The sequence below is a fragment of the Protopterus annectens genome, chromosome 2.part2 (assembly GCF_019279795.1).
Source record: "Protopterus annectens isolate FY-2018-M chromosome 2.part2, PAN1.0, whole genome shotgun sequence".
NCBI lineage: Eukaryota > Metazoa > Chordata > Ceratodontiformes > Protopteridae > Protopterus > Protopterus annectens.
The window spans coordinates 396,210,111-396,224,869 of record NC_056730.1 but is presented as its reverse complement, the minus strand read 5'-3'; the positions used below and the strand labels follow the sequence as shown (position 1 = coordinate 396,224,869).

The 14,759-nt window shown below is 42.7% G+C and overlaps 1 protein-coding gene across 1 annotated transcript in view; it reads left to right on the top strand.

The window, feature by feature from the left end:
* Window positions 1-14,759, top strand: part of LOC122795645 (leucyl and cystinyl aminopeptidase) — a 1,650,338-nt gene that overhangs the window by 1,524,133 nt on the left and 111,446 nt on the right. Inside the window, exon 17 of the mRNA XM_044063917.1 lies at window positions 9,156-9,237. Coding sequence (XP_043919852.1) covers window positions 9,156-9,237 — 82 coding nt within the window. The remainder of the gene's footprint in view (window positions 1-9,155; window positions 9,238-14,759) is intronic.

Sequence of the window (14,759 nt, the reverse complement as noted above, 5' to 3'; positions counted from 1 at the left end):
CAATCAAAGGAGAAACAGTGGAAAGGGTGAACAGCACCAAGTTCCTGGGGGTGGATATCGCTGAAGACGTGGTCAATAAACACCAATCACATTGTCAAGAAGGTGCAACAGCATCTACACTTTACCACCTTCAGTTCTCACAGCCTTCTACAGGGGTACCATTGAAAGCATCCTGACTAGTAATCTCTCGGTGTTGTATGGAAACTGAATGGTTTCAGATCGCAAATCTCTCCAGAGGGTGGTGAAACTGGTGAAGAGAATTATCAGGTCCACACTCCCATCTGTCCAGGATTTATACTCTGCTCGGTGCCTCAGCAGAGCCATGAAAATAGCCAGACTGCACTCACCCTGCCCATGATCTGTTCTCATGTTTGTCTTCGGGCAGGAGATGCCGTAGCTTACATTGCAAAACCACCAGCTTTAATAGAAGCTTTTTTTCCACAAACCATCAGAGTCCTGAACTCCAGTAATAACCTACTCCATGCTATTCATGGAGGTCTGGAGTTACAATGCTGAAGTAATTCACAGGCATATGCTATAACTCTTTGAAAGTACAATCTTATACCTTATGTGCAATTTTAATGATGCCAAGTTGACATTCTGTGCAATATGCCAAGTTAGTATTCCTGCAGTTTGAAATCTGTCTGATTTTGATCTGTGCAATATATTATCTCTGCAATATTTTGGGTGCTGATGAAGACATGTAAGTGGAATAGTCTTGGTGCGTGTCATTGTACTTATTACTGCACTGCATAAATGTCTTACTGTTGTTATTGTTGGATTAGCTTTAGTATATGTGTTATTGTATTAATATCAGTATATGTTGTATGCACATTGAGTTCGAAGTAATGCAATTTCATTCAGTTGCACTGTTGTGCAGTCTGAATGACAATAAAGTTCATTTTGACTTTGAATTTGGAATGGGCAGAGACTGATAACCAGGTTATCTTTTCAAGGGAGGTACAGTGTTGTATTATTTCTAAGGGTAAGATGGATGAGATGATGGATGCTGTCTGTGGTTGGTTTGTGTATTTTTGAGAGGGATTTTTTTGTTTAACAGTGAGGAGGGCATGTTCTAACACAAGTATGAGAAGATTGCTCAGGCTTTCCAGGCTTGGGAAGTAGGGTAAGCTGAGTGTTGAGTAAGAGGCTGTAAGTTGTGTAACAAAACCATGTGCTGTTCTTTCTCTGAGGTCTTTGAAGGATAGCTTGTATCAAGTCTAAGGCTTAGGTACTTGTTGCAGAATTTGTGCTATTTAGTGGTATCCAGGAGTTACTGTTTTAAGGGCCTACATTTTGCTAGCTTTTGAAAGATATATAAAATAGAAGTTGTTTTAAGTTGTTCAGTGTAAGATGGTTGGTACTGAACCAGTGACATTGCTGAATGAAATATTTTTTGGAGTTTTTTTTTTTTTGTCTATGGCCTATAGTAGCACCTATTGTTTTGTGGGGGTAATGCTGTCAGCTTAAATTGTGGTTAGTCTCAGCTGTGTAATGCTATTAATATTATTTATAAATAAAGAGAATAAGATGAGCCCTAGAAAAGAACCCAGGCATATATTTATCTGTTCTTGTCATGAAAGAAAGTGTACTTCTCTTTTTTTCTGCTCAGTTCAGCTGGGATTGTTCTGAGTATATTTTTTGATGGGTAAGTGTGTCTTTCCACTGCTTCCTGTGCTTCTTCTCTGAATAGGCAGCGAAAAAGCTAGACTCATGCTTGCTGCCCGTATGATGGCTTTGAAGGTTCCGGCTCCAGGCAGTGTGGTCCCTTATAGTGCAGAAAGCTATCCCAGTACAAGCTAAGGAAGTCTCCCTCAACTGGGGTACTGATCAGTTCCATCTTAATGATCCCTTCTCCTGTTGGATCTTTCAGTTGAGGCAGAAGCTTTGTTCTCATCAGACATAACTGAAAACTGTTGTCCCTCTGTTCAGAGCAGTAGCCTTATTCTGCCTCATTTGGTTAGTTTGCACATTGCCTTACTCTGTCTGAGACATTTGTATGATGTGGACCTCCGCTAATCCATGGTCAAGGTGCAGGTCTGTGACATATCTGCCCATCACTACACTGCAGAGAAAAGGACTTTAACCCAGCACCACCTGGTTAAGCAGTTCCTGGAAGGGTTTACTGAGTTTAAATGTATAATTGATAGGCTTGTCCAGGTTCAGTTTGAAGTGACCAGTAGCAAAGAAGTTCATATCTTGGAAGACTACTTTCACTTCTGTTTGGTGGATCTCTTAGATTAAGGCCTTATGTTTGTGGGAAATCTGATTTAGTCTTTCACAAATGCCAGGTAGGACTTTCACCTTTTCTTCAGAAAGCAGTTTCAACATTACCCTAACACCATTCCATTATTCTCAAGGATATGGTTTTGGTGACAGAATCTGGTGGTGAGAGAGACTGAGCCATTCATACCTTTGATGTGAACAGTTAGCTAAGCCTTTAACTAAAAAGGGTGTGTGTGTGTGTGTGTGTGTGTGTGTGTGTGTGTGTGTGTGTGTGTGTGTGTGTGTGTGTGTGTGTGTGTGTGTGTGTGTGTGTGTGTGGGATGACAGAATGTTTGCTCATATCATTTACATTATGCTATCAGGCATCACTCTTTAAAAACGCAGCTATTAAATGTCATTTCACCATGGGTGTGGCTATTTACTGTACTAGCTTCAAAAATGTATGTAGTGCTGACATGTTTGTGCTAGAAATGCTTTGTCATAGGTTCACGCTTTGGGTAAGCATTATTACTTCAAAAGCCATTCTAGGATTCATACATTCTTTGTTACATTTGTGCTTAAGTATTTTCCCTTAATTTACCTCAAGCTTCCTGGGAAATTTAATTTCTCAGTGCTTTGGGGTCTTCCAAACAGCTGGCCACTTCAGAAAGCTTGCAGTGGATACTTTGTACTCTCCAACTTTTCACCTCTGCTTGACAGCTTGTGCATTCCGTGTCTGCAGATTGATTTTTTCCTCTTAAGTTAGGCAGTATATTTTTATAGGTTTGCATTGTTTTTTTCTTGTGCTGAAAGTTTTGCTTGTCAATGGAGTGTTATCAAACTGAGGGATGTAAGGCTGAGCATACCCCAATTGTCTAATATGTGCTGCCAGTGTATGTACCAGAAGGGAGGTGTAAGGCCATAGGAAAATTAGACTTGGAGAGATTTCAGAAGACAGGATAATCAGAAAATTTAGAGAACATTCAGAAGACCAGATTATCAGAAGATAAAATCCAAAGAGTTATCTGCTGCAGAAGGCTTCTATACCGATCCGATCCTGCAGAAGGCCTCTATACAGATAAGATTCCAGCAGTTGCACACTGCAGAAAGTCACCTTGCAGAGGTGCTGTTACTGTATCTTAGTTAAGCAGATTCTCACTACGCACAGTGAATCAAAGCACACATCCAATATACCTTATGGCTGCTCCATTACAGACAAATTTCCTCTAGAATTCCTGCATCTAACTGCAAAGTCTAATATACAAATTCTAATCAGATGGATTCAAGGAAAAGTTCTGGCACCCCCATAGTGCCTTTTTTAGGCAAGGCTCAAAAGACAAACCCACCTCCATAGGTATCACAAGGGATAAGAAACTAAGAGTAATGCTACTCAACGCCAGAAGTCTAAACCTCAAGATGCATGCACTCGAAACTCTCCTTAGCATAGAGAACATCGATATCTGTGCAGTAACAGAAACCTGGTTCAAGGCTCCCGAGAGCACCCCAGCACTACCAGGTTATACCTCATACCATGCTTTTCGGCCCCAAAACTTGGACGAACCACAAAAGGAGGGGGAGTATCAATATTCGTCAAAGATACCCACACCTCCAGGTTGGTGGCACAGCACGAAGCATCAGAGACTATCCATGTGCAACTAACAGTGGGTAAAACTGCCTTCCAGTTTATAGCCTGCTACAGACCACCCTCCCAAACCCAGGAACCCCACTTGGCCTTCCTGAAAACACTGGAAAATATGAAGGTCTCTCCAAACACCATTATATTGGGTGACTTCAACTACCCAAACATAGACTGGGAGCATTACTCTAGCTCCAACACCCTAGCCCAAAGGTTCCTAGAATTTATAAACTCAAATGCTATGGAACAACTTGGTACCACTCCCACAAGAGGGGAAAACATACTGGACCTGATCATCACCAACATGGGGGCTCTATGCTCCAGACCAGAAGTGTATCCCTCACTGGTAAGATCAGACCATAAACTAATCTCACTGGATATTCACATCCTGACCCCACCCCCTGCCCAGAAAACCACAGTGAAAAACTTCTCTAAAGCAAATTTCACACTCCTCAAAAACGAGGTGGAATCCTTCAAAGCCCCCGGGTCTGTGGAAAATACGGCCCAGACCGCAGAATCCTTTATAAATGCATTCTATGAACACCTTCAGGAATGCATGGCTCATGCAATCCCAAATAAAACCAAGACCCAATCCTCCAAAGGCAGGCGTCCTGTCTGGTGGACCCCAGCCATAAACAAACTATACAATAGAAGGGAGGAAGCCACTACATGATAGAGCAAAATCCCCAAAAGGGAAGGCATCTCTGATCAGTATTAGCAAAAAACTACGGGCACTCATAAAATCGTCCAAGGCCAGCTTCGAGAGAAAAATTGCACAGGACACTAAGGATAATCACAAGGCTTTCTTTAGTTATGTTAGGAACCTAGGTGGGAATTCCCAGATATGCTCAAAATTAGTCCAAAATGACAAAAAAATACACCGAACCCACACACATTGCCAACATCCTAGCTGACAGGTTCAGCGCAAACTCCCCCCCCCCCCCCACCAAAAGAGCAAATATCTATCCCAGCAGAGTGCTGCCCCCCTGACATCTCAGATGCTCAGGTAAGAGCAGCCCTCTCCAAAGCAAAAAACACAACATCAATGGGACCAGACGGTGTCCCGGGCTGCGTCCTACATGAACTCCAAGAAGAGCTAAACCCAAACATAAAACTACTGTTCAATCTCAGCCTTACTACAGGATATGTACCCAAAGAGTGGCGTACAGCAACAGTGGTCCCTCTCCACAAAGGTGGTGCCTCAACGGATCCTGGAAACTATCGCCCCATAAGCCTGACTAGCTTGGTCTGCAAAGCTATGGAAAGGATCATCATGGACCTCATAAATAAAGATATTGGAGACCTACAGACACTGGATCCTACCCAGTTCGGCTTTGTTAAGGGCAGATCCTGCCTCTTAAACCTGGTCGATTTCTTTGAAACAGTCACCAAGGCCATTGACGAGGGGAAGGTGGTCCACACAGCCTACCTGGACCTCGCAAAAGCCTTCGATACAGTACCACACTCGGGCATTATAGATAAGCTCACCAGCTTAAATATAAACCCGTATGTCACTAGATGGGTTGCAAACTGGCTCAAGGACAGAACCCACATGGTTAGAATTGCTGGACCCATGTCAGACTCCAAAACAGTTACAAGTGGCGTCCCACAAGGCTCAGTCCTGGGACCTCTCTTGTTCGGTATATATTTCTCGGAGGTACAGGCCAACACGGAAGGACTGTGGCTGACCAAGTTCGCAGATGACTGCAAACTAGGCGCCATAATCGACTCTCCAGCCGACACAAGCATCCTACAAAAGGGCCTCATAGAAACAGACAACTGGTGCCAGAGCCATGGCCTCAAGCTAAACGCCAAAAAGTGTATAGTCATCCCCTTTGGCAAAAACAAAGTGCCCACAAATTACCACATAGGTGGTAATCCATTAAGTACAGAAGAAGTAATTAGGGACCTGGGGACCCAAGTTGATAGCAATCTCTCATTTGAAAACCACGTGGCCAAAGTGGTTAGAAAAACATTTTATATAGCCCACCTAATCATGAAGGGATTCACATCTAGATCAGGGGAGGTCATCGTGCCTCTTTACTCATCCATCATCAGGTCCATAATTGAGTACATTGCCCCTTTTGAGATGTACCTTACCAGACACCTGCAGCAACTGGAAAGACCCCAAAAGTACCTCACCAAGAGGATCAAAGGGCTCAAACAGATGCCATATGCTGCCCAGTTAAAGAAACTCCAGCTCTACTCAGTGGCATACTGCCTGCTCAGAGGCGATCTGTGCCTGACGTATAAAGCCATGTCCAACCCGGAATTAATGGACATGCTGCACCTCAGAAAATCCAAATCCCATCGAGTTATGTGCTCGAAAGACTTGAACCTCAGCACTGAAATAAATAGGACATGCTGGAGGGACAGATTCATAACCCAGAGGCTCCCTTCACTCTGGAATAAAATCCCAGTCCAGGTTAGGCAGAGTCCCTCATTGACTCTCTTCAAGAGGAATCTTGATGAGTGGATGGGAGATCGTAGGTTTTCCCTGGGTATCACTTCTGTGTCACTGTTAGACAGAGGCACAGTATACTAACCTCGAAAAAGGGCATAGCAAAATTCATTTAAAATGGGTGGCGAAAGCCAAACACACTCTGGCTAGGCTTATAAATGCCCTAGGGCAGATAGCCTTGTATGAACCAATGAACAAAATGACGATCTTGTTGCTACACATTTGAAACCCAGGAGACATCCATACTTAGCTGCTGATCTGCAACTCTGCTCCTCACTTGACTGAGTTTCATTCTGGTTGAATCTGTAATCAGCTGTATCATAAACAGCTTGTTTAACAACCTTTCTTTTGCTGGCAGACTACATCAGAAGGCAAGACTCTGATAGTAGCAGAAGTATTATTTCTTGATTTATCTAAAGTATATGATTGTCAACCACAAACTGTATGGGTCCACAGTACATTGTAATGATATAATTTTATTTTGTAGCTAGTTTTCAACCAAGACCTAAGCAGCTTTATCAGACCTCTGTACCTTTCTACTGATTGCATTATCAAACATGTCTACAGCCCAAGACAGTACTGTGATGCCCCTTATATATAACTGGTAAATAACTCTAGCCTCTTACTCCAGTATAAGGTCTGTGTTATTATTTGAACAGATCATTAGGAGAGGACAGACACAACCTTGTTAAAAATGACCACTTGAAATTGTGCTAATAATGCTCAGTATTAAATGGTGTGCTAGTACATATTGATTAGAATCTTGCTCTCAGGCCACATTTGTAAGTGTGCAAAACAAAGCTGCCCAACCACTGGAAAAACATACCATTTAAAACTTTTGCAACACTGAATCAGAGGGTCAGAACTCAAGTACATTGTTTCTATAGTATATACAGGAGTTAGTCCTTTTGCCATATAAGTATTACAAACCTAAATAGCATTGCAGTTTTTATAACAAGATGTTTGTGCAAAACACTCCACTGCATAGCACTTAAAAGGACCTTCACTGGTTGGAAATTGAAATAAGATCATCAGGTTTGCTCTGCTTTCTGTAGTTCTTAATATTCTCTTCGGTGACTGGTGGCATTTACTTCCAATTATAGTCACCATGTGCACACAGAAAAAGTAATGCATACTTCACTGGAATGTGACAGATGGCTGTCCCTAAAAATTGCAGCTAGAAAGGAGAGACTGTCCTTAATGTTGCTCTTTATTAGTAAAATTCCCTACCTGTGTCCATAAGATTAGAACAGGGCCAATGTCATACTTCAAAATAAATTGCATTGGTAAAACTGGAGTTACTTAATTGTACTGTAAGCAGACTTGACACCAGCCCCAAACTGGATCCGGAAAAACCCTAATCCATAGTCCTTCATGGTCACAGCACAGACCACTAGGTGTTCCTCTTTGTTTACTTCCACTTCTTCCAACACAAACCTTTCTCACACATCCTTCTCATGAAAATAGATTTTAATCAGCAAGAGGATACATAATAAACAAAAGCAACAAGCAGAAAACAATGCTTCTGAAATTTATCTTGAAGTGGTCGTTTGAAGAACTTTGAATGCTCACAGAAAATTGAACTTCAAGTAAACATAAAAAAAATATTGCAGAAACGGAAATATATGCCTGTGCTGTTTTCACTAACTTGAAAAAAACTGAACGAGTTAAACTTGAGGTATGCTATAATAAAATTGCCAGATTTGCTAAAAATTCCCCATTTAGAGCACATCATTGTATTACATTGCAGCAACTTGACTGACTAGAATTACCCAATCTCCTTATATATACACCCAATTTTCAATAGCCCACAAGATAATATATCAACCTGAGAAATCTCCAGCCCTGCAAAATCTTCTTAAAACCCAATCCAACACAAGACAACTTAGATCCTTTGATAAGCTTTTCCTGCACATCGCTAGGTCTAATAACTTCCATGGCGACTCTTTGTATTCGGGTTATGAAACATGACCCTGCAGCCAGTTCTATCTAATGCTAACCCTCATATATTTAAAACACTTCTCAAGTCTCACCTATCCAAATCATGGCTCTGCTCCTGTTTTAAACCCAGATAATAATAATTATTATTATTATTATTATTATTATTATTATTATTATTATTATCTATTAATACTATTTATAGTTCTAATTTCTAACTGACTCATCTAATACAGTTACTTTTTCTTAGTAAGTTACCTTCATCTTTTTTATTTCTCTCTCCCATAACCTTTTTAATCCTTTTCTTTTACTCACTAACTCAGAGTTATAACTTTCTTTTAATTGTCACTATTTAAGCAAAATACTACCTTTTAACGCTCCCTTTGTCTACTTTTTAAATCAAATAAGCTATCATTAACTTATTAATATATACTGACTTGCACCTGTCTAGTATAGCTTTTTCTTATTATTATTGTACTGCTGTATTATGTTGCACTAAGTGTGCATTTTTGTATTTATAGCCTGTGTGTGTGAATTAATCTATTATTGCAATCTGCCGGTTTTTATATTTTTCTAATGCTATTGCAAATATCTGTATAGTTTTTTTTTTTTTTTTTATATAATACTGTCTGAATGTAATTATGATTGTAATGTGGGGCTTTCCCCTGGGCCTCCGCTGAAAAAGTGTTAAAAGCCCAGTCAGACTAACAAGGTAAACAGATATAAAAAAATAAAATAAACATTTTGTTCACTGAAATTTGTTCCTTGTGGTAATTGCTGCTTTTTTAGTTTATAGTCGCATATTTATGCTGCTTTGTGGATGAATTATAACCATTTCATTTCTTAAAGTAATATAGAATTGCATGTACTGTCATTCATAATGCAGTACCTCTAACTTTACTTTTTGTGCTTAAGATTTCAGCTGGGTTCCTTCAGTCTTCACACCATTGTTTCAGGAACAACATCACAGTTTTCTACAAAGGCTCACCTGTTTGAGGTAGGTGTTCTTGCAGGACAAATGGTTTCCTCAATTTCATGTTATATTAGCAGGATTGTATTGCAGTATAAGCAGTGAAGTTGACATGCTAAAGAAATGTAATTCCTGACAGCGTACACATATAATGACATTGACTTGAGCTGCACATTCTTTCCAAATGGAAACAGTCAAAAAAATGTAAAATTGAAATGTCAAAAGGAGAGAATCTGAAATGCACACCATAAGTTGTTTATCTATAAAAATGTGCATACTACACAAGGGATCTTAAATAAGACAGAAGGGGAAGTGTTTGTGGGAGGGAGTTATGTGCACCTCTGAAATGTATCATTCTATGCAATATCAAGGGACAGAGTTGTCTATCAGTGTGCTATGGAGCTCATAGGCAAGATGTAGGTCACGGGTGCTGAGATAATCCTATTGTTACTGCAAGGGCTTAGCTGAAACATTCAACATGACTTTGTGTCCATCAGAATTTCTGTAAATTCATATGCTATAGAAATATCTAGTATAATAAAGAAATAGATTTAAACATTTAAGTACACCATAGACAGATTTTTTTTTTTGGGAGGGGGATGGAGGCAGGGTTTTCACCTTGACCATCAAACCTTCTCCATAGACAGCCCCACAGATTGCTTCATAGCCTTCTTGATGACAGCCCTTCAGCTCATTTGCTTGCATCAGGGCAAGGGTTGGATCCAGGAAATGTCATGAGTCATGGTGGACTGGGTTTTTGCTTTCAGTCCTAGTGTGCCTGTGCACGCTCAGCAGTATGGTGCTTTGGGTGAGGATGTGGAGTGGGCATTACCAAAGTGTTGTTGCTCACTTCTTTAATTACATGGGCCTTCAGAGCATTCCCACCTCTTTACTGAACAAGGCACTCTGACCGATTTCTCCAGCCTCTATCAGGAAAATTGTTACCATTGAGTGACCCCAGACATGCACCATACAACCCCCTACAGGCATATGAAGCTAAGCCTCATCACTCCTCCCTTTCTCTGCACCAGCTCCAGTAGGTGGCTGAGTCACTGACCGAACTCTGTTTTCCTGGGTCAGGGCTTTATCATTTTGTGCTGGCAGACCTTGCAAATAAAATTTATAGAAGAAACATTGGTTAGGAAAGGATAGTGTATTTGTTTGTTTGGTTTTTGATGTGTTTTTATAGAGAGAGTTCAGCTGGGCAGACCCTTTATACTATAGATGTCTGCAGAGAAATGTTCCATGAGAGTATAGTGTTGAAAACTGACACTGTACCCATGTGGTTTGCATATTACAGTGAATATTGGTGATCAACTGATTAACATTTTTTGCATCACAACACTTGATGCTCTTTGTGTTTCACTGTTGCAGTCATAGGTTCATAGATTAGTACTAAGTTAACTGCCCTTGTGAGCCATTTTAAGCCTAGCCAGTTATCCCTTGTGAGACTCAAACCCTGCAGCTTGTGTTTGTAAGGCAAACACATTAACCACTAGGCCACCCTCCCAACCCCTGTGGGTTATCCCTGCTGTGGTAGCCCTCAGCTGGCCCGAATACCAGACAATGTTTTTGTGTGCCAGCTGCTGTCACCTGTAGTCTGACGTCAGGTCATCAGTACTATAAACCAAGGCAGCCGATGTCATTGCATCAGTCTTTTTTGCCATGGAGCCCATAGAAGAAGCAGTTTGCATGAGTGTCGGTCGGTCGCTACCAGAAGTCGAACTTCAGCAGAAAACATCTAAAGCTAATTACCCCATTGGGGACCCTTTTTTCTTGCTCTAACCTTGATGTCCGAAAAATGTAACAATTGTCTTGCCTGTGGAAAGCAGATCCCACACCGAGACTTTCATTCCTACTGCATCACTTGTTTAGGCCCAGACCACTATGTCCCCTGTTGCTGGTTCTGTGCCCTAATTAATCTGAGAAGTATTCGCAGTAGAGCTCTTTTTGTAGACAATTATTTTCGTATTCCATCTTCGAATTCCAATATTGCATTCGTTGACCAACAATATGCCGATATTCTGAATAAATGTAAAGATAGAGACAGGCTACACAAGGCTAAGCCTTCCAACGATGCTACTGCTAAGTAAGTCATCAACTCTCCGGAATTCAGTGAGGTGCTTTTGCAGCCCCTGATGCCCAACTCGCTTTCTACGCAGGCCTCTACTGAGACCCTTTCAGAGTCCGGTGTGCCGCAAAAATCCACTTCGTCTTCCTAGCCTTTGGTTGTCTTGGCCTCGGTTGAGACCAGAACCGTGAAGCAGGCACCGGCTTCCGAGGAGTCCGTTCACACTACCGATTCTAGACAAAAAAGACTTCTCTTCTGACTACCGTTTCTTAGAGACTGACGGATTCTCTCAGGCCTCGAAGCCAAGCCACACCTAGGAAATCTGCTTCTAGCCAATATCTTGCTACTGCTCCCACACCCCAAACTCAAATGCTTAAAATGGTGGAGGATCACATCTCCCTTATCCGAGGTACTCAAGCCCTCACCCCAAAAAGGAAAAGGCTTCCTTCTCCAGAAATTATGACAGACCAAGAGTCTGAGGAATCTGATTATTCTGCTTTTGAAAAGGAACAACAGCCCTTAACTGTTTGAGGATTCAGATGCAGAAGAATCCATCCCCTCTGCCTCCCCTCCGGAGGACCTTTCATTCGCGGAAACCCTTCACTCCCTCAGGGAGCATTTTCAATGGGAATCTCAGGACTACCCAGTCAAAGAAATGACTTGGAGAGTTTCTGGACCTGCCCCATCCCTCCTATTCTAGAAGTGGTAGATGATGTTTTCCTTGAATCCAGCTTAGCCCCTGATGCCCTGCCTCCTGCTCCAGCTAAACCTGATGGGTACTACAGAGTACCAGATTCTCACAAATACCTGTACAGGAGCCCTGCTGCAGACTCTGAGGTCATTACACAGGGACCCAAAGGAGCTAAGACTAGTTCTGCCAAGAATCCTCTTCCTTCTGACAAAGACTCCAGAGCTCTGGACAGCTTGGGTAAGAAAGTATACACCTCTGCAACCTTAGCTATCAGAGCACTCAGTTGTCAGTTCCATAAGTTAAAATATCAACACCACACCTTGGAACAAGTAAAGCAGAAGATTGCTACCTCTTTTGACGGTGCCAACTCAAAAGAGCTGACAGAATTACGTCACTCTGCTGGTCAAGTGGCCAAGCACTCTTTACAGTGTGCATATGATGCCCTAGAAGCCTCTAGCAGGGCAGCAGTGACAGGATCTGTTATTAAAAGACATGCATGGCTGAAGGAACAACCTCTCCCTGATCATGTCAAGTCTACATTTATTGATGCACCCCTAGATAAGGAACGCCTGTTTGGGGAAAAAGCAGAAGAGGTGCTTAAAAAGATGGAAGACAAAGCAAAATCGATGCAAACAGTAAAAGATTTCTTTCATGTTCAACTGCCCAGATTTAGCAGAAACTTTCCCTCTAAGAACTGGGCCTTCCCTTCACCCAGAAGACAGGGCCAAAGTAAGCCCCGCAGGGACAGGACAGCCAGGGCCAGCAAAGAAGCAAACAATGGGCCACTTCCGCCTCTAAGGTAGGGAGTTCTAAGCCAAGCTTCTGTGGTAAACACTCACAATGACCCTCCCCCCTCTGCCCTCCTTTCACTAATCTAACACTAGGAGGAAGGCTCACCCTCTTCAAGGACAATTGGGTCTCTATAACCAACGACCAATGGGTATTAAAAATCATTTCTCAGGGATACAGATTCTCCTTCAACAAGCTCCCAGTTCCAAGAGGGTACCCAGACCTCCCCCCAAACCAGTGGTAAAAGGCATTAAAACAGGTAAAAACACTAATATCCCAGGGGGCAGTAGAACCTGTCCCCCTGGATCAAACAGGAAAAGGTTTTTACTCTAGACTGTTCCTTGTTTCCAGAAAAAAGGGTACTTGGCGCCCGATCCTGGCTCTATCCAAACTGACCACCTCCTTGGTGGTCCCCAGATTCAAAATGCTAACCTTGCAGCAGCTCCTGAATGTACTCAAACACAATGTCTGGCTGGTGACACTAGACACTAGGCATCTACTTCCACATCCCCATCCGGGAATCATGCAGGAAATTCCTGAGCTTCAGAGCAGCCTATCAGCACTTTCAGTTCTCTGCACTGCCTTTTGCCTTATCTACTGCTCCCAGAGTAGTCACCAAATGCTTGGCCCCGGCTATAGCATTCTGCATACAGAGAAATATACAGATTTACCCTTACCTGGACGACTGCCTCATTCAAGTGAACAGCAAAGAAAAGTTGCTCCAAGATCTTCTTTTTGTCAAAAAACTCCTAACTTCCCTAGGGTTCTCCATCAATGAGAAAAAAATCAAAGTAAAACCCTACCAGGAAAATTGTTTTCCTGGGAGCTGTGCTAGACACAGAAACCCAAATGGCCTTCCTATCCCCTGAAAAGCAGAGCTTCCTGCCTCTCTACTTCACCCAGCTGGCTTCCAGAAGTCACCTCACTGCGAGAAAGGTCCTGCAAGCCCTGGGATACATGGCATCTTGCATCCTTCTCATCCCTCTCGCCAGGCTACACAATGAGAAAGCTTCAGTGGTACTTAAAGAACCTTTGGTGTCAGCACTCTCAGTCCCTAGAGACCAGTCTCACACTGATTCCTTGAATAAGGGATGAATTTCTGTGGTGGGCAGATGCCTGTGCCATGAACAAGGGTCTTCCCTTCATCCTCCACCCTTCTGTCCAGACCATCACCACAGATGCCTCAGACATAGCTTGGGGTGCTTACCTAGCAGGCAGATGTACCCAAGGGCTTTGGAATGCCTAGCAACTAAACTTGCACATCAGTCAGGAAGAAATGATGGCAGTACAAAATGTCCTCCTTATAAAAACAGACAATACCACAGTAATGTGGTACATCAACAAACAGGGGGGCACCAAATCGTACCCCCTGTGCAGGTTAACCATGAGTCTGTGGCTTACAGCCACATCCATGGGGACTACACCTGATTGCCCAGTACTTGCCAGGGATCAACAACACACTGGCAGACCACCTAAGCAGAAACTTACTGGACCCCCACAGGTGGCAGCTCCACATAGAAATCTTTCTGCAAATCATCCAGGAGTGGGGGACCCCAGAGGTGGACCTCTTTGTCGTGCTCCTCAACCATCAGCTGCACAAATTTTGTACCAGGGAGTATCGCCTCCAAGTATGGAAGGTGGATGCCTTGACCTTCCCCTGGAGCTCCCTCTTTGTGTACTCATACCCTCCTCTGCCCCTTACTCCCAAGGTTCTGATCAAAATAAGAGAGGAGAGACCAAAGGCTATCCTCATCACTCCAGATTGGCCAAGACAACATTGATGCCCCTTACTACGCAGTCTGACCTTACAGCTTCCAAAGCTGCTTCCCCTAAGGTCAGACCTCCTGACCCAGGAGAGAGGGAAGGTACTGCACCCAGACCTACAGACTCTCAAGCTTTCAGCATGGCTCATACACTAAAAACTAGCAAGAAGTCACTGTTAAGCAAACATGTCCTGGACATCATCACAGAGGCCAGAAAGCCCAGCACAAGAAAATG